The following is a 27,057-nucleotide window of genomic DNA, read 5'->3' as shown; positions in this document are numbered from 1 at the left end:
ATTAAGCTGTACCACCCACGCTATCCAGCTGAAGCAACGACTGCAGAACACCAGCGAAGTCTGTTTCTGGATCAGTTTGTAAAGAAAAGGATGGAGCTATCAAAGACCATGGGATACAACTCTCAAATCGTGGCTGCACGAGGGGGGGAAATGCACTCCCAGAACTGCACCAGTGCTTCCCATAAATTGCTGCAGTCCTCACCTCCATTCTTGGGAAACATCATACTGTTTGATGAGGCCTTACTTGCCTCCACTGCATGCAAGACTGGGCTACCAGAGCATCCATACCCATCCATCAATCACATGTACATGAAACCATGATGCTCCTCTAACTGTGCAGAGGACCTTGTCCAATTCAATGAGCTCTCTGTGTTCCCAGAAATCTAAGCTGGCCAGAGAGAGACAAGAGTGACTTTGACATCCTCCCGTAAAGGACCAAACTACACAGGTCAAGCAGCCTCTACAACAGCTAGCTCAGAGAGATGCAGGGATAGTGCCCACCAGGCCACAAAGGACGGTAGATCTGCAAATAGAAGCCAAAAGACAAGATAAGATACATACCCAGAGGAGAGAGGTGCCATGGCTTTCAGGCTATTAGGATTTCGGATCATTTTATCTAAAGTGTTGACAATTTGCCCAAATTTGGGTCTGTGGTTTCGGTCCTTCTGCCAACAGTCAAGCATTAGCTGATGCAGGGCATTTGGACAATCCATAGGGGGTGGCAGCCGGTAGTCCTGCTCAATAGCATTTATTACCTGTGACAAGAGAAAAAGAGATCAATACAGTGGCAATAACGTCTTCATCCCTGAATGGAGGAGGTGGCCAAAGAGGCACTTATTTAATTCATAATGTTCCTTTTCTCAGCTCCTGAGGGTGACTGTCATGGCCAACCATAGTGCAACAGGGCTGTTCTGCCCACACTTACTGTAGCCTATTTCAGCAAACTACTCTTGTAGCAACACAATACCCTCTAACTCCCAGCCCTCCTCATGTCGTCTCATCCTCTAAGGTGATGCCAGCATTGATCAGCCAACACTGATAAAGGTCCTTGATCAGTGTTTGTAATACACCATGCCCATTGATTTCGTAATCTCAGAAAAGATAGCCATTTGCCATTACCTTGGCAAAGATTTGTGAGCCTCTGGCTGCAGGCATGAGAAAGGCCAGTCAGAGAGAAGAGTTCATGTTCTTGTCTGGGTGGACACTCTGTGGCCAAGCACCACATTTACATCAGGATACACCACAGCACACCGTAGTAACTCACAGGGAGAACAACCCAATCGAGGGAAGGGGCTGCTCTTAAGTGAGTTACGGACCAGGGAAGCCATCCCTATTTTCCTTCCTCCACTGCTGCTTTCTACTCCTGCATACACTCCAACCCTTCCATGCAGAAGTGTCATATCACTGGGCTGAGTGCACTGAACCAGCAATGAGAGCTGGATCTCTCTACAGACCTTTGTGCAACAGACTGGAGCGCAGCTTCATTCACACAGGTGAGTAGGACAGACACGTGGGTCAGCAGAGCCACATGCAGAAGAACTTTGCTATGGCATGCAGGGAAGGGTTGGAGCACATCTTGCCTAAGCCAAGCTACAGCTCTGTGGGCTAACACAAGAAGGTTTTGCCTGCTGCTTGTCTGATCTTTCCTACAGGACCTGGGAAAATACATGGTCTTGCCAAGTTCAGTGGAAATAGCACATGCACAAGATTAGAGGATCTTCTTCAAGAGGAACCCCAGCTCCCTATTCTGCACGCATAGCCCAAAACCTCCCCTGGGTGATCAAGGAAGACAGAGGTTCATGGTTTCTTCCAGGGGCATATGTTCTCTTGACAGAGGAATGTGACAGGCCTGCAATTCTCTTCCCTCCTGGCTTTATGCATCATATGGTTATATACACAGAACAGGCATTGAAAGCAGAGCAGAAACCTTGTACATTAGAAACAGGCTTTTTCATGGCAACAAAAAACAGAAGCGAGGATTAAAAACCAGAAATGAGGATATTGCAGTGACTGAAATCAGGGACAACACTTTGAAACGACAAACTCTCCATGGGGATGATAAAAAAGGGGAAAGAACTGAAAGAACCCCAACAGGGCTGGTAGAATGACCTTGACGTCTCTATCTAGTCTCACTACTTGATCAGAGCTGCCACAGCTTTGTTCAGATATGTCTTGCACACTACTAAGGACAGAAATCTCCTTACTTGCCTGGTGAGCTACCCCAAGGCTGTAATGCCTTCCTGTGGAAGGACAGTTATATTCATACAGGGAAGGACAGTCATATCCATACAGCAGCATGAATACGTTGTTGAGCAGGAAGGCTGCATAGAGAAAGTGGAGGATACTGCAGATGGGAGCGGGAAGGGGTGATACTGAGAGTGCTGTGGCAGTAGAAAGCTGCCACTCCAAGGGAGGGTAAGTGGAAGATCCATGGCAGGCAGTCTGGGGTGAGAAGTGGGGTATATTGAAGGGCTGAAGATCGATTGTGGCTTCAGGAAGAGGATAGAGTAGTAGAGTGCTCCAAACGTGCTTAGCCAGGATGCTGGGCAGGCTGATCCAAGACAGCTTGGGGCTGGCACTGCTGCTGTCCACATGTGCCAGATGGAATGAGCCCTTCTGCCTCTCCTTCCTCCAAGAGGCAGCGCTGGCTGGATAAGAAGGTGACCCCCTGGGCCTGTGAAGGCCTAACCTGAGAAATCACTGCTGTGGTTTGTGAAGCTCTTGGCTCCCATTCAGGGACTCTCCTGAGAGGTGCAAGCTGTCCCCTCTCCCAGCTCTCTCTCTGGATGGTGGATCCATCCGAGACAGGAGGGGAGGGAGAGCAGGGGAGAGGAGCTCTGGGGAGATGCAGACATCAAGCACTTGGCTCTGGCATTGACTGAATAATTTCCCAAGAAACCTCCTGCCTTGCAGCCAGAAGACACATCCCGCAAGGGGGCACAGGCTGCACTCTCTATTCTCTCTCCTGCCTCCCCAGGCACTCACACCCTAGGGTCAGGAGGCTAAACTACAGTGAGTATGTGCCATGTGCTAACGCGCAGGGCGCACCAGCAGCAATTAAGTGGTGACAGCCTCTGGGGCACGATGCTCTGTGGCACAAGCAGGGGGAGAAGAGGCTGGGGAGGCCTCCAGGAGGGGACAGCAGAGTGCTGAGAATACAGAGGGATACCAGGGTAGGGAGAAGAGCAGTAACATTAGTCTGCAGTAAATGCTTGAAACTGCAAGTGATATTGAAACCCTAATGTGAATGGGAAGGAAATTGGCATTTCTGAGAAGGGCATAACTTCTAACACCCTTCTTTGTGGCCAGAGAATTGATACAAAAAAGTATGCCAGGGGCTGGGACAAGGCCATGTACAGCCAAAGGTGCTAAAATGTCATCTGCTTCAGGCATTAGGGACTCACACTTGAGCAAATAGTGCACCATGAAATTGAGGAATTTGCCCTTCTCTGAAGAAACCTGACATGGTCTGAATGGAGTTGTATTGACCTGAAAAATGTCTAATTTGCCATTCAGGTGGGAGGAGTTGTGAAACCAGGTGGGAGCTTGGGTCTTACTCTCTTTTCCTGTAAGGCAGGGAAGCCTACAGATTGAAGAGTCCACAGATGGATGGACTTGGAGGTGCTTCAGGAGCTCTCATGTCAGTGGAAACTTTTATTTTTTTAACTGCCTCCTCCTTTTCCTCCCAGGTATCTGTCTGCCATAACTGAGGTTGTTCACATTAATCTGATCCTACTGCAGTAGGTTTTATACAGTCTCTAACCTCTGCGACAGCAGCACAATGGGACCAGAACAAAGGTCAAAGTAAATCCCACTATTTCTTCCAAAGGTGTTGACCTTGGACACATCTCCCATAACAGGGAAGGCTCTGGACGTGCCATCAGCTGAGTCCAGATATAACCATGCTTTGGCCTTGCAATCTGCTCCTGATTTCAGTATTCCTGCTCCTCGTTTCTTAAGAACTCACATCTTGGTTGGTCATATCCCAGTAAGGCCGCTCGCCATACGACATCACCTCCCACATGACTATTCCATAGCTCCACACATCACTAGCTGATGTGAATTTTCGGTATTGAATTGCCTCAGGTGCTGTCCACCGTATTGGGATCTTCCCACCCTGCAGGAAAAAAAGAAAAAAGAGAGAGAGAGGACGGTAGCAGAAAAAGAAAGAACAATTGAAAAAGATTTGTCCATTTTCATCCAACTGGTGAAATCCTAGAAGGAAGGGACCTCAGGACTATGCCTAACACTAAATCAGGATGGCCATGCCTTTGTCTAACCAGGTCCTGGCAACCTTCAAGGATGATGATCCCCCCCAGTTTGTCTGGTCATCTGTTGCAGTGCTGTACCACCCTCTCAGGGAAGAAGCTTTTCCTATTATTCAACTTGAACATCCCAAGCTACATTTTTGTCTATTGCCCCATATGATATCATCCGGTAGCACTGCAGAGAGTTTGACTCTGTCTTCTTCATAACTGCTCTTCAAGTACTGCAGGTCACCTTTAGGCATCCGTTCAGCCTCCTTTTCATCATATTAAATAAGCCCTGCTCCTTCCATCTGCCTACTGCTGTACAGCTATCTTCATCATGCCAAAATGCCCATTGTGCTGGTAGAGTCTTTTGTAGAAAAATGAATGACTATGAAATTAGAAAAATTCAAACTGTTTCCCTTTGAATCTCCCTCCATCGTTTTGCTGTCACCTAGCTACCTCAGGAGCAGAATAAAAGGAATTAAAACTTTAGCTTTCAGGTATTCAAGCACTGTTAAAATTCAAAAGAGCTATGGCAGACATCTCATCACTAGCAGCTTCAAAAGACTGGTGAGAGATGATTTCCTACAGATCATGCCCCAACTATATCAACACTCATTTCCAAGAAGTCCTATCATAGGCATTGCATTGGAGTGATGCTCTATGCCTTTGCAAAAAAACATATGGTACGTGGGAAAACTACTGGCTGCAGTCTTACTGAACATGAAAGTCTTCAAATAAGTCCTTGGTCCTGGTACACATTTTGTATTCCAAGACAGGCCATGAGTCCTCAGTGGCACTTGTGTCACTGGTATTGTGGTGTTCCTGGGAAGCTGTTATGTGATCATGAAGCCGTTTTTAAAATTATTTCTCCCTATAATTTTGAAAGATTTTCTGTGAGATCAGTGTCTAATACTGCTCGGCTTTGCCCAGCAAGCATTCACACTTCAGTCTGTCATTTCTGGGGCTGAGCCCATGACATGACATGAAAAACGATCATGGCTTCCCAGACAGCAGGACAGCACAGTTGGACAGTAATGGTAAAAATACAGAGACTTGCTGCCCTAGCAACAAATCTGTCAGGGTGGCATCTTGCAGGACCCCAAGCTGGTCCACACCGGAATGGGATATTTCATTATCCACATCTAAAGACTTTATCAGAGACATGCATGTGTTTGCAGACATGTTTGGAAGAAGGTTCAGTTATCCATAGACATGACTACAGAGCCCATCAACAGCCACTGGAATGACAACTGGCAAGAGAAAATCTTCCTTGGTTAATTTAATTTATCTTTGCCATCTGGCACGTTATGCCTATTGTTGGCACCCTGAGAAAAGTCTTCTCAGTGTCAGCAGGAGATCTCCCCTTCCTCTCTTTCCCTAACTCTTTCCTTCCCCACCCATCCCTCCCGCTCTAAAAGCAGCCTTACCAGTGCACTGGTGTAGGTGGGATCAGAAGTGTCATCCTCCAGAAAACGGGAGAGGCCGAAGTCAGACACCTTGCAGACCAGGTTGCTGTTCACCAGGATGTTGCGGGCAGCCAGGTCCCGGTGCACGTAGTTCATATCGGCCAGGTACTTCATGCCGGCCGCGATGCCCCGCAGCATGCCCACCAGCTGGATCACTGTGAACTGCCCGTCGTTTTGCTTAGGGGAAAAGAAAAGAGTCTGCATGAGAGGAGCAATTCACAGCCTGCCAGGAAAACAGACAGTAGCCTTCGTTTACACCACATTACGACACAGCTATACCACAAACACAGTTAAGTCCCTTCTCAGAGTAAGAGTGTGGAGAGTCAAGAGCTCACGGGGGCTGGAAGTCACCCTCACATGTCCTACAAGCATCACTGCCAATGGCAGTTGTCTGATCTCTGCCACACCTTGCACAGGAGGGTTCAGAAGAGGCAATCTATTCCTATCAGGTGAATTCAACATCCAGTCAACACAGTGATTTATTCATTTCAGACTCAAACGTGTAAATATTTAGACAAAGCAGCTGGAGTTGAAGCCCTGCTGTGTAAAAGATCTGGCAGAACTCACCTCCATGTCCACAGAGGCAGAGTTTGTAAATGTATCTGTGGGCATGCATACACGTAGGCACAGCTGCATGTGTTGTCCCCAGCCGTACATCTACCAGTGTGCTGCATTTTGTCATACTGTATAACACATAACCTGATCCACCCACATTCACACCCTGGGAACAATATGCATTTTTATTAATAATCGGAGTAATTCTTGTTTTGTGGCCTGGTTACAAAGGCCTTTGGGCATGCATTTTTGTTCGGGTACACCTCACCCCTCACAAATCACAAAACAGCTCAGCTGTTTCCTCAGGGCGATGCTGTGTAAGATGCACAGAAAGGTCTGAAAGGCTAGATTGCCTGCGGAAGGGCCACCAGGCTCCAACATGCTCCACGTGCCTTTTGCATGTGCCTTTATGTAACAGCCCTCTGAAACTGAGTGGCACTTCTCTAGTACAAGAGAACAAACACGTGTAACGTGACAGCTCTTGTGCCACTTCTTCTCCTGAGACCACAGACCTCTGCAGCATGCAGCAGCTGCCCCAGTGCCAGGGGTTGCTGGGCATAGTTATAGTGGCACAGGGAAAGGACCCCCCCACTCCAGGCCTCCTCTGGCCCTTCTCCGGGCCTGCGTGCTCCTGGAACCTCATACCCTCAAGAAGGAGTCCAGTGAGCCATTCTCCATGAACTCAGTAATGATCATGACTGGTGAACTCTTGGTTACTACCCCCTCCAGGTGGATGACGTTGGGGTGGTCAAACTGCCCCATGATGCTGGCCTCGCTCAGAAAATCCCGTCTCTGCTTCTCCGTGTAGCCGGACTTCAGCGTCTTGATGGCCACGAAGATCTCTCTTTTGCCGGGAAGCTTGAGATGCCCACTGCACACCTCACCAAACTCCCCTGTGAACAGAGAGAAACAGGTAGGGCTTGCTGGCCTTTCAGATCTCTGCCTTCCTCCCTGAGGGACCCCGTTCCTGAGGGACCCCGCGAGGCACACCCCTGAGCTGACCACTGCTTTGGATTTCCTCCCTCGCGCCACAGCAAAGGCCTCCTTCCTTCAGGTGAACCCATCCTTTGGTGAGGAGTGGTGGACACTGTGCACACACAGGAATTCCTTGTCTCCAGCACTGGGTGTCCTCCAGAGACCGCCATGTGGTGCTAGTCCAGGAAGGCTGGGGCTAAATATAAGACCTCACTTAGAGTAGCTTTCCCACTAAACGTAAGGCTAAATCCTCACCAAAGTCTGAGAGCACAAAGGAGACTGTGCAGCTGAGGGCCAGCCAGCCATTCACAGTTTACCTACCTGCCCCAATCACTTGCTCAATTTTCACACACGAGATATCGATTTCTTTTGCAAATTCCCTGACAGCCTCATTGGGATCTTCGTAGGTAAATGGATCAATATAAATCTTCATCCCTGGAGTCACTGCGTAAAGGTGAGGGAGAGAGTCAGACAGACAGGCACAAATGGACAAACGGCTGGCATCAAGGACAAGAGAAACCTATTTGTTTGTGTACATGGGGTTGTGTGCACACAACTGTAGGCACATGAATGCATGGATAGGCACGTGTGGGCAAGTTTGTGTGTGTGTGCATGCGTGTGTGTGCTTCTGTGCACAAAGACGCACGTCCATGAGGTGGACCAAAATGCTGTTGATGATGAGGGTCTTTTTTTTTTAACCTCAGGAAGTTGCACAATCAAGGGTGTGAAGCAGACACAGCAAAGAAGTTTGAGAAAGAACATGCAGAGCCAGGTTTGCACAGGCCTGGCTTCTAATAAACATTGGGCCCACAGTTGGCACACAACAGGGAGCTATTGGCCTTTCTATACTCACTTTGCTGGGCTCTGGCCAGCCCCCAGATTGGGAGTCCTGTAGAGAAGAGACCACAACTCACTAAATAAGGAGCCCAGCACAGAACCAGAGGCACAGCTCCCAGGTCCACGTGTAGGATGCTGGTCAGACCCATTCAGGCGAGCTGCTGCAGTATAAAGGCTTACAGACTCCCTGTGCCTTGGCAATCTGCTAACCATAAGCTGTAGCCTTCCTGCAGCAGTCACTGCTGGGAATCTGAGGAGGGACTATGCCTTGGATTGGTGTCTTGAATGACGATATGGCTAAAATGCACCCCAGGCCTGTTAACAGTTCATCTGGTGGCATCTAGCCTATTCCAACAGTTGTGAAGGCACAGCTATTAATGCCATCCCAGCCTGAAGCTGTCATGTTACACACCAGACCCTGGGAGAAAGTGTGAATGTATGTTTACACATGCAGCAAGGACTGACAAACAACTGAGAGTTGCATTTACATAATCTTTCTTGAAGACTGTCATTTTTACTGGTAAGTTATAGCAATGCAGCCAGAGCACTGCTGTTCAGGCACAGAGTTGCAGTTCAGTACCCTGCCTTTCGGAATATATTTCCAAGGTAAATGCAGAAACACCAGTGAGCCCTGTGCAGAAACATTACTGATTTTCTACATGCAAAACCATTTTCTGAATAAGGTCCGGGTCTGTACAGGAACAAGGTATAAAAAGGACAGAAATCCTGAAGCTGCAAGTATAATATAATGTAAATGATAACAGAGATATGAACAAAGCAGAATTTCAGTGATCTCTAGTGAGGGAGAAAAAAGACATTGGAGAGGGCATGCAGCCAGGGGTTGATAAGGAGAATGAGGGTGAGGCAGGCTGCATAGTGAGGTTGAAAGCAGGAATGCTGGGTGTGAGGGAGTGTCTTGCAGTGCATGGGTATATCAGAAGTGGCAGGCTGCAAGAAAGGGCATGTTTTGTATTGCATCTATTATAGATATAGATATATAACATTACAGATATAAAAATACCTATTATATAGTTAGATACAATGCATAACATGGTGCATATATATATATATATATGTAAAAATATAGATAGATAAATCATATCTACTAGGATTCTGGAAGCACTGGGATGGGCTATGGCAAAGGCACCATGAAGGACAGTGCTCCACAGCATGTAGGCAAGCTGGGGAAGGGGCCTCTCTGCTGCCCACAAACTGGGAAAAGCTCAGGAATCTGAGCAGCAAGATAGGGTGTGTTGGGAGGGGCTGCACAGCAGAAGAGTGTGAGGTTTTGGGGGCACACAGGAGGGTTTGTGTTTGATGTTGCAGGGGTCTGTAGAGCATGCACGGGTGCCCACTTCATGGTAAGCACCCAAAAGCACACAGGTCTGGAGAACATGAACTTTACTAAGCAGGGCAGAGACCTAGACCGCAGGGAACAGGTGAGGAGATCTAGATGATGCAAGTGGGGATCCAAGCTATGAATGTCAGTCTGAGCTTTGCTTCTGGGGGATGCAATATGCTGGTTCAGAGATGCACACAGCATGCTACAGAACATGTCTAGGAAGGGCATAGGGAACCAGAGGCAGTATTCAGCAGATGCATACTGAGATGAGGAGAAGAAGGGAGGGCAAGCGGACATAAGCCAAAGACACATAATGCAGTCCAGATCTGTCCAGTGGCTTCCTGAAGAAGCTCCACCTTGTTAGACCCCAAGGGCAGAAGCTTTCTTAGGGCAAAGATCAAAGGATCTGGCCGTGTTTGTTGGAGCCCTGGCCAGCACAGAGGTCCTCTTTTCTTCACATGCACACATGTGCCTGGCTAGAGACCCTGAGCCCTTCCCGCACAACGCAAGGAATGAGTGAACAGGAACACAAACCCAAGAGAGAGCGGACCCCCAGGCCTGGTGGGGGACCACGGTACGTACTGTGGCCACTGGTATAGTGCTGCAGCTTGTCAGTGTACTCGGAGTCGGCACGTTCAAAGCCCCGTCTTCTGGAAAGAAAGGGATTCCTAAGCACCGTGCACAGATTGATCGAGGCTGAGAAATGTGCTGTGGGGGCATCTTTTCCCTTCCTGTTTCCATCATCCCCACTTCTACCCCTGCCACCCTTCCTTTCTAATTGCTGTCCCCTCGCACAGCCCCAGCACAGCGGGCCTCTTGCTACCCAGCCCTGAGGCTCATGCGAGCTCAGGTAGTGCACTCAGACTGACCTACCTATTGCACACAATAATGATGATGACTACAGCAATGAGGAACACCAGTCCTGCTGCAGAGGAGCCGATGATGAGCGGCAGCTTCTCCTGGACACTGGTCTGGTACTCAGCTGACATGCAAGGAAGAAAGAATGCGTTACTGCACTGGTTACAGGGTGGGTAGACACTAATATATTCATCGGGGCCAGAGCCTAGGTCTGAGCAATGGCCTGTATTTGCATGGCTATTGCTAACATGTTTCTCGGCATGGATTTTTTCTGTGCTAGCTAGCCCTGTCCCAAGCACGACTCAAGCTGGCTGTGACGGGGATGCTCCCCAGCAGGAAGGCAGGATGGAGCTATCCTTTTTGGGTGGGAAAGTCAGTCCCATGGAAGCATGCTGTGCCTTGCTACTTGGCCTCAGGGCCAGAAAACTGGCTTGACTCGTCTTATTTAGCTGCACAAATTTGGCAAGTAGATCCAAAGCTGTATTTGTCATAAACATCTCTGCAGATGAACGTCATAAATTTTGTTCCCTCTAAATGCAACTGAATGGACAGGTCCTCACGCCAGAAAAGCATGGCAGAAATTGGCCTAGACTGTACGATTCCCTGCATGGACCACCAAGCACTCATGACCCTCACCAGTTCTTGCCAGATTGAATAAATGCATGTGACTTGTCAATGCACCCTTGATGGGACTACCAGGAAGGGGACCAGCACCACTACCCGTGTATTTCCATCTTGTTCAAGTCTCTGTAGACCTTATTTCATGTTTATGCAGTGACAGCTGAAGACTTACCTTCAGTCATGGTCTGGAAATACATCTTGCCACTATACCGGCCATACCCAGCCACAGTACGTGCCCGCACTTGGAAGACGTAGATGGTGCCAGCTTTGAGGTTTTGCACTGTCACAGTGTTGGTGGGGCTCTTCACAGTTGTTGAATTTAACTCACTAAGATCCTGCCAAGAAAATACACATATGTCATCAGAAGAGAGAGCCCAGGCACTGGACCCTGCTCCAGAATCAGGTATGGCATTTCTAGAAGGAAACACAGAACGAGACAGAATGGGTTGCACAGGTTCAGTGGCTGGGGAAACCACAGACCTGAACAAAATGTTCATTTCTCCAAGTCTGTCTGCCAGCAGGGAACTACAGAAGAAGGAATGTGAGTAATGACATCACTTGGCTAAATGCCACATCTCAGGAAATGCTCTGATGAAGGTGTTAGCCTCAAACATCAGGTCTCCAAGTCTTGAGCTCAATGGGAATAAGAATTGCTCCCCTCTTCTGCATCCACTTTCTGTTAGCACCATTCCTCACTCTGTCCTGTGTCTGATCCAGCCCCAGCACCCTATCCATTTGATCCTCCCCACCTTCCTTGGTATATGCCGGAGGTAAAGCCCACCTGAACAAAGGGTTTTGGTTCTCAGGAGAAGTACTGCGACCACCCCTCCGCACAAGGCCTGCTTCACCAGTAACCATGGTTAAGATTTCAAACCTAAGGAACTGAAGACGAGCTGCGAGCGTGATTCCCCCATAAAAGGACACACACACGGAGGCACTGATTTCTAAATGACATTTCTGTAGCTATGTTGAAAGTGCTTATCCTTTCCGGTAACACCACCAATCTGGCAGGTCAGGTTGCCTTAGCAGGATCACTGGTTGCAACAGATCAGTAGCTGACAGCTCAAAATCTGCGCTGGCAAGTTTGCAAGGGAGTTACTGAGAACTACTAACTTCAAGTCACTGCAAAGGGCTCGGCAAGCCCAAGAAATCCCACCCAGCACAGACTTGCCAGCGAGGTGAGATAACCTCACTTCTCATGAGCAAGTAGGCAGGGACCGACAAAGAAGTCATGCAGACAGGGTCTGCACAACCCCATCAAGTGGGTCCTGTGATTGAGGGACTTCTGTCAGCTGTGAAACTCCACTGGGGTGGCAGGGAGGAATTTCTTCATGCTACCATGAGATCAAAGTGAGACTCCCAGCAAGGACGGTGAGAAACACATCCGTTCCTCCTCACCAATGTCTTCAGCAATGGACTCCCGAAGGACAGAAGGTATTAAATAGGCAATCAGGCACAAGCCGTCCTCTTCTTGTGTTGAAGTGAGATTTCCTCACACTGTGGTGCAAGTTGTGCACTCTGTTGCTCTCATACTGCTTTGGCTGCCCTTGTTTTTGATGAAGCAAAAGTCAATGTAGAGCCACTCAGCTTTGTATGCTCCTTGCCTGGAAGGGGCTGTGTCACGCTCTTGTCTTAGCCCTCGCAGCTGCTGGAGCACAGGATGAGTTAGAGATTGTCTCAGCCACCACTGAATGACGGAGCTTGCCTTTAGGGCAGCTGATCTCCATTCTTTTCCTCTCTGCACACTGCTGCCCATCTGTTGACTTTGTTTTCACGTTCAGCCACTTCTGAGAACGGATCTGGTGCCCTCACTCACAAGCTGTTCCAGAGGATGCTCTGCAGCCAGATGCTGGGGTATAAGCAGCATTAGAGGCCCACAAAGAACAGTCATTCTCTGTGGGGCTGCATACAGCAGTCTGCTGCACCAGTATCTTCTTCACATTCATGGGAGAGTCTCGTGGCTCATGCTGGAGTAGAATTGCAAGTGCACTGGCATTTGCAAGATAGATTATGCTCATGACCTTGGTTTGAGCAGACTATAGCTGGAAAGCAGACAAAAGAGAACATTCAGGGAGTTTATTTCTTCTTGTATTAAGTTTTTGATTCAGCAGTGTTCTGGTGTGGGTAGCTGGTAAGAGAGTGGTCTGGCAGGAATGTATCTCTCCAAGTGTGCAGTCAGAGTTGGAGGCTTGGAACTGCTGATGGCATATCACTCTGCAGCATAATGCACAGCAGCTCTGCAAATGCCTGAGATTCCACTATTTACAGTGTTCAGGAACAGTTTTATCCATGTAGGCCTGGCACTGAAGGTGCTTGGGTATCATTGGGGTGATTAGTACTTAGGCTAATGACAATGAAAAGCTCCAGTACAGGTACTTAGATTAAAAGATCAAGAAAAGATTTTCTCACACAAAACTTACTGTCTTGTTTGCCTGAGCAGGCCTCAACACTCCCTTGGACCTTTTCCCAGGGAGCCGAGGAGAGAAACAGGTCAGCAAGTGTTTACAGTTTTAGTGCCCAAGGGCTTGGATGAAACCTCCCAGGCCTTTGGATGGCATTAACGTGGTTGTTTTAAAATCATTTGTCCAACTGTTCGAGGGACCCTCATCCCCATAGACCCTCATCCAGGAGGACTTCAAATTGAATGCCATAGGTACGCTTACGATGATTTATAGGCTAGGAAAATGACATCTGTCTGTCTCACGAAGCTGTGTTCATGCCTGTGCTCTCTTTTAATCCCCTCTTGCAAGGAAAGAGCATTTACATGTCTCCACAGTCCCATAGCTGGAACCAGGGTGAGTGCAACTCCAGTATAATCCCTCTCCTCAAACCTCGCTAGCACCTTCCATGAAGCCTAGCTGGGTAAAACTTTAGAATGGCTTGCCAAATCTCTTATCAAACCCACTCTTTCCCTTTGGCATATTGCTCAGACATCATTGCTTCAGCAACCTGCTTGCTCACTTCAGACACTGCTCTTTTACCTTTCTGAGCTTCTCTGGCATGTCCAGGGCATCCCAAGCGGTTTAAAGTCTATGGCCCTTTGCTGTTTATCCTACCTTGCTTTTCCAGGGCTTTTCCTGCTGATTTTGGTTGGAGTTTGGAAATCCTAATTCAAAATAACATACTTCTAACTTCCTGATAGATTTGATCTTGAGTCCTCATCTGATTCGCCTTCCTCTAAGCCAAATCTAAGCAGAAATCCAAGGCTGATCTACAAAGAGTTTCTTGAAACACACATAGTCTGTGAAATGCCCAAAGGATTTGCAGAAGTGGCTTCTCATAAGTCATGTTTTATCAGCCAAGAAAAAAAAAAAAGCAAAGAAAAATGTCAACCAGCTTAATCTGGCAGACAGCTGCTCTGTGCGTGTCAACAGCAGCAATCTGCTGTGGTTCCTGAAGCAAACAGTGCCACACATACAAAGCTAGCCCATAGCTGGATACCAACTAATAACACGTCTGAAGTTCAGCCCCATTAGGAAGGATGCTCAGAGGTGGTAGGAGGGCCCTGCTGGCCACTCTGGGGATGGATCCATGGGGCCCGCAGCCCCCAGAATCTTCTGGGGTGAGAAATGAGTGTCTGTATGGATAGCAGCAGTCTGGGTGTTAGCAGAGAGGTTGTGGCTCTAATGAAGCTGCCTCTTCAACACTCAAGACACTATGGGATGGCAAAGGAGGAGGAGAGTTAGTGAATCCAGAACTGATCCACAGTAAAATATCCTGCATCCAAAGCAGTGATCAGCTGAAGCATTTGAATACATTGGCTGCTGCTGACCGCTACCAGATCAAATCTTGTGTGTGCAACTGGGACTTCAGAGTAAAGGCTAACAGAGTAGTTTACGGACATGCCTTCTGAGAATGACATACAACTTTGTGGAGATAAAGACACACTTTTCTTCTTCAACCAAAGCACTGGCAAAAAAAAAAAAAAGTTATACCAAGATGTTCAAATACCAGGACAGAGAGAGCTGCAGCAACAGTACTTGGGGCAGCTGGTGCTGTCCTCCCCGCCAGTGCCAGCACCCTCCCAGGAATCGAGTGCCAAGAAAACCATTGCACAAGTGTGGCTTGGGCTGCTTGTCCTTGTGATCAGGGACAAACTGTGTCCAAATCTCTGACAACAGGGGGATTACCTTATACATGATCACCTTGTGGTTGGCTGCCAAGAGAGGCTACGAACAGCAGCTTCCCCTTTAGTCAAAAACTCCCTCTATTTACAGCTTCCCCCAGAAAACCAAGGGGAAGGGGGAGAAAGAAAGAGGATGAGATTAAGAGAAAGATTGGGAGAAAGAACTCCTTGAGATCATTCTGTGTGTCCCCAGGGAAAGGACCCCTCTTGCTTTCCAGATCTGTCTTGTTACTTTCTCATCCATCTTGCCACATATTCTGGGATCATTTCCAAGGGTCAAATAAAAGGCTGTGATTTATGCAATATAGGTCAGGACCTATTTAACAGCCTACAAAGAAGCTCCCCCACCTCCCCATTTTCCCTCTGGCTCTTGGTGATGAGAAAATAGGTCACAGGCAGGCAGTGGGGGGGATTAATCATTTCTTCCAGCAACTGCTGGGAAAAAAAAAATCAGTTCCATTTAATCATAAAGCTTTTTAATTAGTTAGTTTGCATTTTTAACATATAGTTTATAAGCTCTTGTGTAAGGGGGCAGACTCTTGGAAGGAGAAATCTCCTGCTTACCAGTCCCCACCTCCCCTGGGTATCACAGATGAAGTTCACCAGCCATGCAGAGCTTGGCAGGTCCTGGGACCAACATCAGCATGGTCTTCAAGTCCCTCAGCAGCCACACAGCTCCAGACCCACAGGACACCACTCCTCCATAGGGAGGAGGTGGAAGGGACATGCTCCTCAGGGACGGAAGAGTCACAGCTGTGCGATCCCTACACATCAGCCTCCCCCCGAGTCGCATCAGTAGTGCAATATGTTCCTTACATGCAGTGCCTAAGCATCAGGCAGGGTCACCTGGAACCACACTGGGCTCCAAAAGGTTGACAGCCAGTGCCACCCACATGGCCAGCTGCAGCAAGAGAAATAACCTCCTCAGTAGTGGTTAGACAAATGCAGTAGCCAGCGTATGCCCTTTGCGCCACCTCCTCTCCCAAAACCCTGCAGCTGAACCCTGCCAAGGTCCTGCAGTACCTTCTCATAATATTGTAGCTCGTAATCCAGGATGACTCCATTGGGTTGGTCAGGCTGAGACCATGAGAGGGTAATGCTGTCCACAGTGCGGCTCACCTGGTGCATGATAGACACAGCTGAAGGAGCTGGAAGAGAGAGAGAGAGAAAGACCTCAGTCAGATGCTGGTGTGGACACGACCCATATCCCCTCACTGGATGCAGGCAGGCGTGTTATTGCCATTTGGAGCTACTGAATTTTCTTCCAGCAGTGGCAGGGCTCTCCAAGTGTCAGGAGATCCTGGATTCTGCTGCTTAAAGGGAGCAGTTAGGGTTTCCACTGATCAATAAGAGTTCATAATTAGAAACCATGTAGGGGAGCATCTCTAACAGCAAAACTGGAAAGAGACCATTCCCAGGCAAAACGAGCCTAGGTTTGGAGCAAACAGAGCCTTATTCCCCTGGAAAAGTTCTACAAGCCCAGTAATATGCAATCCCCCCTGCTTGCCACGGAGAAGTAGGAGGTTTTGTACTTTTAAATTCGCACAGAGAAGGTTTATAAGGCACAGACAGATGCAGGAAGCAAGCAGCTTCTCTCCTCTTCGGTATGCTGGGTCTGCAAGTTGAACATGCCAATCAAGGGAGGTGCACACAGCAGCCTGAGCATGCAACATAAACCTGACCTGACATGCTGACAATGGTGAGTTCTCTTCCTCGTCAGAATGCCCTGGAAATAGTACACCCAGAGACTTTTCCCACCAAGTACAACGGGACCTTCCAGCAGCTCCTCAGACAATCCAGCCAGCTGTCCACCCCTGGCACTGCCCTGCGCTGCCCATGAGGCTTGACACATGGCTGGAACATTTGAGCCATTCTGGTCCTGTTTGCTGTGGACCAGGGCAGGTGAACAAGCAGCCCGGACTGCTTCAGATCTGTTTAGCTTGGGTGTTGACTGCAGAGATGCCGCAGCACTGCAGGTACCATCCTACAGCTCTCTGCCTGTGCTAAAGGAGCTGACACACGCTGATGCCTGTGCTGACTCCTCTTCTGTGGCTGATACCGGTGAGCTGAGCGTCCTTGCCCACCCTGCACCCAGACTGCTGGTGGCACTTCCAACACAGCCTCCGCTGATGTTAGACTGGAGGCTTCTCCACACCTCAAAAAGCAGCAAACCCAGACTTGGAGAGTGATAACTCCAGCACAGTGTCAGCCCTGGCAAGCCTGACACAGCAGGCTCAATGCATCAGCAGCTTCAGGACAGAGGGGAAGCCTCAGGGGTGGGAGAGGACTAGAAAGTGGTAGTGAGAAAGCTTCCCCATCACTCACGTTCCAGGCCTGTTACAAATGGGTGCAGAGAGGCTTGCACTCAGAAGTGCTTTTACCAGGTCCAAACCTTTCAATATTTCACGGAAGAACGACCCACTTGACACCCATTCTGAGAAACAGCTTGGAGGAGAGGCGCAGAAAGTAAAGCTCACCCACCTCCAGCCTGGTTTTCCTTGGCATCATGAGCAGTGACTGAAACCGTGCCAGCTGAGGATGTGCATTCACAACAATAGTAGGACTGCACTGACTCAACCAGCGTGGCTACAGCCCAGTTCTTGCACTTTGCTATACCAAACTACAGCTGAGATGCTCCTCTCAAAAAATACCAACAAAAGCCATTTTTTCTGATCCACCACCTTTGCCACTTCACTGCTCGTTCGCTGGATTTAGAACACTGCATCTACCAGTCTGATCAAAGTGCGTCTGTCAAGGGGAACAGGGGGGCAGGAGTGGGTAAAGCAAAATCTGCCACCATGCTGCTGCACCACTTCCCTTCATCTGCCCTGGTTGCCCCAGTTTTGAAGAAAGGTATAATGGTGGGTCAGCCTCAGCAAAGTATTGGTGATCTCTGGTTTTGTCCAGCAATTATTAAAACTGAATGAGGGCAGAGAACAGATGCCGAGGCCAAAGCATCACCTCCTCCCAAACTCCAATTCCTCAATCCTTTTCTGGTCAAACCTAGGCTTTTGAGACACAAACTCATTGCTCACCAGTCTCTGGTGATGCATCTCAGAGATGATACTCTCTGTATCATCTTACACCTTCTCTTTCTTCCTGATATACAGTGCATCTTCCTTCCCTCCTTATTGCCCCAGTCCCACTCCTTCTTCAAGGCCCAAATTTACAAACTCCTGGGATTAGTTTCTCAGGCTGGTGCTCAGATAAAACACAGGTAATGTTTCTGGGGCCTGTCAGCTGGTGCCAGAACTTGTTTTTCACATCAACACAGATTTCAGAGGATATCTGCAATCTCCAAGAAAGCACTTCTCTTGGTGGAGAAAGGCTTTGGAAAGAAGATGTGACCAAGCTACAGATTGCCCTGCAGCAGAGATTGGGTTTTGATGGGGATGAGTACACAGCCTGTGGGCTCTCTCGTACATCTGAACTGCACGTGGTCTGCGGACTGATCCCACAGTCCTACACGCTTTCCCAGGACAGAAGCCATGTGTACCCAGAGCTGTCCCACCACAAAACTGGGAGGTGACCATGCCCCGGGAATCAGACACAGGTTCAACGGTTGACCTTGCAACCGGAGAAGGTATGCTCTTCTACTTCCATGCATTACCTGCCAACCTGGAGGGGCATGGCTTTTGCAAGGCTGCTCCTGCTTCTCCAGGCAATGCTGAGGACGCTAAAAAAAGATAACAGCTAGAGCAGCATGTGTGTAAATCACTTGTGACCCCCCTGTGGCCCAGATGCCTGAGTACTTGGTGAACATGTGCTAGTGCTGTGGTTTAACCCGGCAGGCAGCTCAGCATCACACCGCTGTTTGCTCACTCCCCCTGTAGTGGGATGGGGGACAGAACTGGGGGAAAAAATGTAAAACTAATGGGTTGAGATAAAGACAGTTTAATAGGACAGAAAATGATGGGATAATAATAATAATAATAAAAAATAATAATAGAATATACAAAACAAATGATGCACAAGGCAATTGCTCACCACCTGCTGATTAACGCCCAGCCAGACCGCGAGCAGCAGCAGCACTCTCCCAGCCAACTTCCCCCAGTTTTATTACTCAGCATGATGCCGGATGGTGTGTGGGACATCCCTTTGGCCAGTTTGGGTCAGCTGTCCTGGCTGTGTTCCCTCCCAGCTCCTTGTGCACCCCCAGCATCCCCGCCGGCAGGGTGGTATGGGAAACCAGAAGTCTTTCACTTAGAGTAAGCACTGCTCAGCAACAACTAAAACATCAGCGTGTTATCAACATTGTTCTCATCCCAAATCTACGCCAGCTACTAGGAAGACAATTAACTCTGTCCCAGCTGCAACCAGGACACCTAGCCTGGCTCACAGAGTTAAACGGTGGGGCTCAGTGCTTGCCTAGTCCAGTTGAGAGACATTTAAAGCCACTTCTAAAAGGGCACCACAAATGCTGTCACACCTTGAGATGCTTCACACAATGCCCCAGGAGCTTGTGATAGATGGTGCTGCAAATGGGGAATCAAAACTTAAATAGTCTCAAAAGCACCCCTGAAATTTACCTCTGCTCTGTTTTGGGAACAGCAATGTATAGTCCCTGTGCTGGCCTCCTGCATATATGGGAGTACACCCAAGACCAGAAAAACTGTACCCAACCGCAGGATGCCATGAAATAAGCCTTAATGAGGCAAATACACAACATCTTAGGGTGGAGGCAGGTGAGATGAATGACTACAGCAACTTCAGCTCTCTTCCTACATCTCGGGTGAAGGTATCTCAGGATAAGCAGGAACCTCCACCATTGCATCTTCTCAGTAACTGTTCTTGTTATCAGAGACATCAGGAAAATGTCCAATAATAAAATCACAGAAATAATCAGGTCAGGAGTGACCTCTGGAGGTTTCTAGTCCAAATGGCTGCTCCATGATGAGTATCATAGAATCACAGAACAGCTTGGGTTGGAGGGCACCCCAAAGATCACCCAGCTCCAACCCCCCTGCCATTGGCAGGGATGCCACCCACTAGATCTGGTTGTCCAGGGCCTCATCCAGCTTCGTCTTGAACACCTCCAGGGATGGGGCAACCCAGGTATGGGGCATCCACAACCTCTCTGGGCAACCTGTGACAGTGCCTCACCACCCTCTGAGTGAAGAATTTCCTCCTAACCTCTAATCTAAATCTCCCCTTGTATAGTTTAAAACCATTCCCCCTTGTCCTGTCATTATCTGACTGAGTAAAAAGTCCCTCTCCATCTTTTTGATAAGGCTGAGCAAAGATAGCAAAAGACTCAAAATATCTAAGCTGACTTTCCTGAACTGTTGTTTCTGAATAAGCTACACAGAGGTTACTTCCATTGGGTTTCTGAGTGTTTCAAAGGAAAGATGTAACAAACTGCAAAAAGGAGAAGGACAAAAAGAAAAAAAGTTTTTGTTCTTTCAGCCTGCTTTGTGCCAAAGTACTGCCCAGAGAACAGCTGGGCTGCTAATGCCAAAGATTCAATGGCAGCACTTAACCTGGCACTGACAGATCCATCACCTTATTCCATGAACAGTGACTTCTCTTTTGTTGCCTTGTGACAACAGAGTGACCACTTCCAGGTGCAAGCTTTGCCCAGTGCCAGACACTCCCTTAACCATTGTAAGGTTCTCCCTTACTCATGGGAGGGGTTTGAATTCATGTGGATGCTGGAGAAGGGACCTGCCCTGTGACACATAAAGCAGATCAAATTTGGAGCACCCCAGGTCTCAGAGCCACCATCACTTTGGAAGTGTAAGCAGGGGCAGGTTTGTCCTGCAGGTGTCTCCAGGTGTATGCATACAGCAACAATCCAAAATATAAACAGATGCATTTCCACAGGGGGAACCTTTCTTTGCTTGATTGAAACCCTTGGACCCCACATCACTGTGAGGCAAAATGAATAATTCAAGTCCCTGAAAGGCACTTTTCTACATCATCGTTATCTGGTACGGCCTCAGATTCTTTGGATGCCTCTTAGCAGAGCCCTGTGGCTGGAGAAATAAACCGTGCCAAAACCGCTGCTGGAGTGTAAAATATGCTTAATGAAAATCCGCTGATGTAAAAAGGCAGATGACCTGTCCCCTGCTGTAACAAAACCTGCAGTGCGTCGTGAGGGGTGGCAGCAAACACCTCTCATGTTATGACCTCCCTGGTGCAGAAGCATGGAGGAATGTTAGGGATACTTCTACAGACTTCACCCTAAGCATCTGTACTGCCACACAACACCGAGCACAGCCAGATCCTCATCTTGGCCGGGGCTTGGAGCTTTTGCAATTAATCCAATAGGCTGGATAATATGGATGAAGTGGCTTCCCTGGCTCAGGGGCAGCTCTGCCTGTAAAAGAGTCTGTAAAAATCTACAGAGGTGTTTTTTGGTGGTGTTTTGTTGTTGTTTGTTTGTTTGTTTTTATGGCCCACACACAGTGCAAGCAGCTGCCTGAGTTCACTAACTGGAAACACATGAGAAGGACAGGGTTCAAGACATACTTCTCTCTCAGGTCTTGACAGTAGAGCCACGTACCTGTAACCTCCCCGAAGGAGAGGTATAACCACTGAGTTTTGCCAATACTGTAATGACAGCTAAACCAGCAGTGTCCTCACCAGCCACCCCAGTCTAATGCTCCAAGAGCATGCCTGGACCACAGAGCTCCTCCTGCCTTGAGCAATGCCCCTTGCAGTCCTATGGTGAAGTGTCTCTTGGAGCCGGGACATCCTTCCCTCAGTGCTCTGCCCCTCTCACTTCCTACCTTCCTGGCTGGAGACACCTGAGACTGGAGTCAAACTGTGGATGGAGGATCTGAACTGGATTCCTCGCCACCAGCAGGCTGGACTGTAGCCCAAAGCAAAGAGCTCTCACCGCACAGCATATCAGGACAACTGCACCGGCATACTTCAGGAGCCTTCATGGAAAGATTGGGATCATATGTCCTGCTTGACTGACCATCTTCAAAGAAAAGTCAAACGCCTGCTGGGGCGGAAACATAAAGTCATAACTTGATTTGGCAACAGAAGCACCAGAGCCACAAGGCTGTTCAGTCCACTGAGTATTTAACATTTACATAAGCAGTGGAGCAGCTTCAATAGCACAGAAGGCAATGCTTCACGCACATGCAAAGGTTAGTCTTTGTGACTTAGACCCACCAGTGTCAAGGTGGGTCTGAAAGACATCCTGCATAAGCACTCAAACTTAGAAAAAGGGAAATGGGCAAGGAAAGGCCTCCTTTCCTCCTCTGTCTGTGTTTTGTACCATAGACGTGCTGTGGACTAAGTTTGCCAATGAGAAAGAAACCTGGCATCATGGTGCTTGGTACCTCCCAGGGCAGTGTTTCTAGCCTACGTTATCAGCTCAGGTGCCTTTCTTGTGTATAGCTGAAGCTCAAGGGACCTTACTGGGGACACAGAGGAACCAGGTGCCTCCTCACCTAGCAGAGTGGAGCTGTGAAGGCTGAAGGGTGAGACATTTGCTTGTTGTTGAAAATGATAAGTCCACCGTGCCTCTTGGGAGGTTTTCCTCATTGTTACTTGCCATGTTCTAAAATGCATATTTTATTTTCAGGTTGAAATTTATGGACTTCAGCTTCCAACTGCTGGATCTTTTCTTCTTGTGCTAGCTTTGTCACCATGAAATTGAACTGAAAGATCATTAAAACATTTTCTTTTCATCTTCTTTTCTATTACCTAAGTAGATAGAGTTTGCTGAGTGCTTCACAGATTTATCTGCTTACTTATCAATCTGATAACTCTTTTCTGAAACTCTTCCAATATTTTGTTAAACTCCTTTTCAAATCTAAACCTCAAAACTGATCTCAGTAGCCACTAATTGTCCCTCTTAACTACAGACAGCAAAGAATCATTGAATGGTTTGGGTTGGGAGGACATTAACGATCATCTAATTCCAACACCATCCACCAGATCAGGTGGATAGGATATCGTGAGGGACAGTGCCAAATGCCTTGCACAAGTCCAGGTAGATGATATCAGTTGCTCTTCCCCTACCACCAGTGCTGTCTCCCCATCATAGAGGGCCACCAGGTTTGTCAGGCACGATCTGCCCTTAGTGAAGCCATGCTGGCTGTCACCAATCATCTCTTTATTTCCCATGTGCCTTCACATGGTTTCCAGGAGGATTTGCTCCATCATCTTGCCAGGCACAGAGGTGAGACTGACTGGCCTGTAGTTTCCCAGGCCTTCCTTTTTTTCCTTTTTAAAATGGGAGTTGTTTCCCCTCTCCCAGTCAGTAGGAACTTCACCAGACTGCCATGACTTCTCAAATATGATGGACGGTGGCTTAGCAGCTACATCCACCAGTTCCGTCAGGACCCGCAGATGTATCTACTCGGGTCCCATGGACTTGTGCACCTTCAGGCTCCTGAGATGGTCTCAAACCTGATCTTCTCCTACACGGGGCAGTTCATCATTCCTCCAGTCCCTGCCTTTGCCTTCTTGGGCCTGGGCCATGTGGCTGGAGCTCTTGTCGGTGAAGACTGAGGCAAAAAAGTCATCGAGTACCTCAGCCTCCTCCATACCCCAGGTGACCTGGTCTCCCGTTTCCTTCCGGAGAGGGCCCACGGTTTCCCCTAGTTGCCACTGGTTTTTAGTAGGCCTGACTCCCAGTGATGTGACACTGTGTAAAAAGCCAGCTACAGAGTAGGTGAAGTCCACAGCAAATCAGCACCACTTCGGAGCCTGCAGAGCCTCAGTACTGCTGTAAAGCCACAGGAAGTCACACTGTGCAGACTGGGAGATTGCTGCTGTAAAGGGAATAAAACTGAACGGGACTCTACCACCAGCCACAGCAAGGCTACAGGGAGCTGCCTGCAGGCTCGGACTCCTCAGGCAGCATTTTTTGGCTTTTTGATGGGGGAGTTTGGTACGACTGTGTGGCTCCAGCCTCTGGAATTCCAGGGAACGTCAGGATCTTTCCACATTTTCTCTTTCGTGATCTGTATATCTATTTAAAATGCTGCCAGTTGCGATCTGCCACCCATTTTGCAGCTAGCCCCCCACCTCTTCCACTTGCCAGGCCCGCAGGCTCAGCCTTCCACTCATTGCCTGTTTGTGGGTCAGCGCTGTTGAGACCACGGTGTAATCAAAGTGTCTCCATTCCTCTTCTGGATTAGCTGGAAGAGTCAGGTTACAGGCAGCAAAACCGCTATCTCTGATCACTTTAATACCACTAACCCATGTTATGTCAGACAGAGTCAACATTTGCTCTGGAAAACACTCATGACAGAGAGAGAGCAAAGCCCATCCAGCCCATGGCCTCTCCCCAGCAACACTTTGAAATTACCCAGGGGAAAGAAGAGGTGAACAGCTGGGAGTTTTCCAGCATCTCTTTGGAGCCCTTCTGACAGATCTTGGTCCCTGAAGTGTCAGGTTACTGGACAGGGAACTGCTTTTATTATTAGAGGGTCAGCAGGGAATTCTGGCATTTTCAATTACCCGCCTGCAGAAGCGGCTGTGATCTGGGGTCAGGATTAACTGCATGACCTTCAGCTGAAGACAGAGTGGCAGGGAAATGCACCATGATGCTGCAAGGCACCAGCTAGTCCAGAGGCCAAGGGACAGAGCCGTAAACGGGGAGACGGGGAGAAGGCTGCTGACAGAGCATCTGGCAGCAGATGCCTGAACTACTGCAACTGCCCTGCAAATGTGACAAAAGCAGAACTTGGGAAACCTACTGGGAAAAGTGGGATAGCTTCTCTTTTAGTGCATTTACCCAGGGCTTCAACTTTACTGGGTGACCCACGTTGCTCCAGCACAGCTGACAGACACTCTGACGTGGGGAGTGGGATCCCCCGTAGTATCACAGCAGCACATTCCCCAGTACAGGGCTCTTGGGATGCCCAGAACTCTCTTCTGTTTCTTCGCTCCGTGCCCTGCACAACTTGAGCAGCTCACTCTGGTGAGACTAAAGGGCGATGCCACGCAGCATCAAGGACGTTGCTGTGATCAGTCATGGAGCACGGGTTGCTCCAACCGTGAAGCCACAGGGCCTGGTGACATCTAGGCTGGGATCCAGGCTCCAGCGGCACTCAAAAAGGTTTGAAATGACAGGAAGACATAATGCTCCCATGCAAGGATGCAGGCAGGTAAAATATGTATGCATGCCTGCCTCCCCGTAGGGCTTAGGTGAAGTCTGAAGGATGATCTTCCTGCGATTACTGTAAAAGACAGCTGTCCTGGGATTGCGATGGAAGCACGCAGGAGGCCGAGCAGACCTAGGGCTGATTCCCCCTCATTCTAACTTAATTCCCTTCTGAGAGTTTTGGGGACCCATACTTCTTAAATGGGACAGAGAGGAAAGCCGGGATGACTCACTCGGTGCTTCCCCACAGACCTCAGTGTCTTGCATCAGTATCACCCAAGGGGAGTATAATCCAAATCGGCTCTCCCTCCTTGCTCCGAGATGTCCCAGGCCTACGTGGTTCCCAGCAGGTGACTGCCTTCTTAAACCTAAAACTTAAAACCCGCTCCATTTTTCACTGCTCTCTCCTGACATTTAAACACCACGAGCTTTCACATTGCCTGTTCTGAGTACCAAAACAGGGCCCCATGAGACCTCCTGGAGAACAGATCTGAGTTTGAGATGCCTTCCTCTGACATGAGCGCTGAAAGCAACATGGTAAGTAACACCTTGATGAGGAAGGGTGGAAAGGAAGATTTTCCTGATCTGGTATCAGTGGCAGCCCTGGTGACCCTACTCTGCATGGCAGGTCGGGCTGGAGAACTCCAGAAGTCCCTGCACCAGCACCACTGTGTTTGTGACTCTTTCCTGCCAGAAGCGTTCATTACTGCTCGAACTATTAAACGTTCATACTTTTGCAACCAATTATCTCCAGCAAAAGTTAGGGAAAGGGATGCAATGTCTCAGGGACAACAGCAGTAAGGCTCTTTAAAACAACATTCACCCTCAAACCACCAAAAGCCCCAGGACTGGGATATGCATGAGACTTACAAGAGATGTAAAAGACCACTATTTCACAGCTTGTTAGATTCTTATTTCGGAGGTTTCTCGCCTGTTGCTGGCAAGGTAGCCCCACCAGGCTGATACCTATGTTGTCTGTGTGTGGAGTGCCTGGAAAATGTCCCAGCAAGCCCAATTCTCAGCCTCTCAAGTTTGTAACTGTGAACGCTGGAAAATCTTAAAAACACAGCAAGGCAGGGCAAAGCTGGGTCCTGGCTCAGGCCCCATCTGGATCAACAAAGCCTTTGGTGTGAATTATAGCCTTTAAAGGAGTTCCTAATACCGCAAGCCCAGTAACTTGGCTCAGACAGAAGAAGGCTTTTGGCTGTCTTTATGGTCTTTGTTTAACCGAGTTCGTAGCCTTCATTTGCATGCTGCCAACCTGCCCGTGGAGGAGGGCTGGGCTTCACTCTTAGCACCGGGAGGAGATACTCCACCGGCACTCCAGGGGACCCAGCATCCAGTCAGGCAGCCTGAGCGAGTGGGTTTGGGGTCACTCAGTGCCAAGGTCGTCCCCACCTCCTGGCCCACTCCTCGCAGGGAAACATCATCTGTTCCAGATCAAGGCAATGGCATCAGCACAAGGCTGGCAGAAAGCAAGAAAGCTGGCAGAAGCCGCCCCTCCAACCTTCAATGAAATGGCATTTTCTTAGAAAGTGCCTAAATGCAGCCTAAACTGTTCTTAGGAACATACTAATTTTGAAATTTCAAACCTAGAAAACAGACCAGAGAAATACTTCCTGATAAAAGCTTGAAAGAATGATGCCTGCCGCAGTGCATCCCTTTGGACACACTGAGTCTTGCTAATTTGAGACTGAACTTGTTCCATTGCTCACTTCCACAGCAGACTCTGCCAGGTTGGGCTCCCTCTGTGTGCTGGGAAATTCTGGAAATGCCAGGTCGCTTTTTTTTCTGGAACGAGCATTTCCTGCCCAGCTCTACCAATGCAGCAGCCTCCTCCACGCTTGCCAGTGGCAGTGATGAGCGTGGACCAGGCAGTGGTAGGACAGGCACAGTGAGGACATTCCTGCCTGAACGGAGCCAGGCAGTGACTTATCATCTTGCACACAGAC

The 27,057-nt window shown here is 48.7% G+C and overlaps 1 protein-coding gene across 2 annotated transcripts in view; it reads right to left on the bottom strand.

The window, feature by feature from the left end:
- EPHB2 (EPH receptor B2) overlaps positions 1 to 27,057 on the bottom strand; it is a 134,957-nt gene that overhangs the window by 14,321 nt on the left and 93,579 nt on the right. Inside the window, exons 6-14 of one of the 2 annotated variants that reach the window (XM_083802643.1) lie at positions 16,057 to 16,181; positions 11,080 to 11,242; positions 10,302 to 10,410; positions 10,011 to 10,078; positions 7,571 to 7,693; positions 6,920 to 7,167; positions 5,681 to 5,896; positions 3,968 to 4,117; positions 562 to 755 (exon numbers count right to left, since the gene is read on the bottom strand). In XM_083802643.1, coding sequence (XP_083658769.1) covers positions 562 to 755; positions 3,968 to 4,117; positions 5,681 to 5,896; positions 6,920 to 7,167; positions 7,571 to 7,693; positions 10,011 to 10,078; positions 10,302 to 10,410; positions 11,080 to 11,242; positions 16,057 to 16,181 — 1,396 coding nt within the window. The remainder of the gene's footprint in view (positions 1 to 561; positions 756 to 3,967; positions 4,118 to 5,680; positions 5,897 to 6,919; positions 7,168 to 7,570; positions 7,694 to 10,010; positions 10,079 to 10,301; positions 10,411 to 11,079; positions 11,243 to 16,056; positions 16,182 to 27,057) is intronic. The other variant, XM_083802644.1, reaches the window with a different exon arrangement.

The sequence above is a fragment of the Anser anser genome (genome assembly GCF_964211835.1).
Source record: "Anser anser genome assembly, chromosome: 17".
Lineage (NCBI taxonomy): Eukaryota > Metazoa > Chordata > Aves > Anseriformes > Anatidae > Anser > Anser anser.
This window is presented reverse-complemented; position numbering and strand designations above follow the sequence as displayed.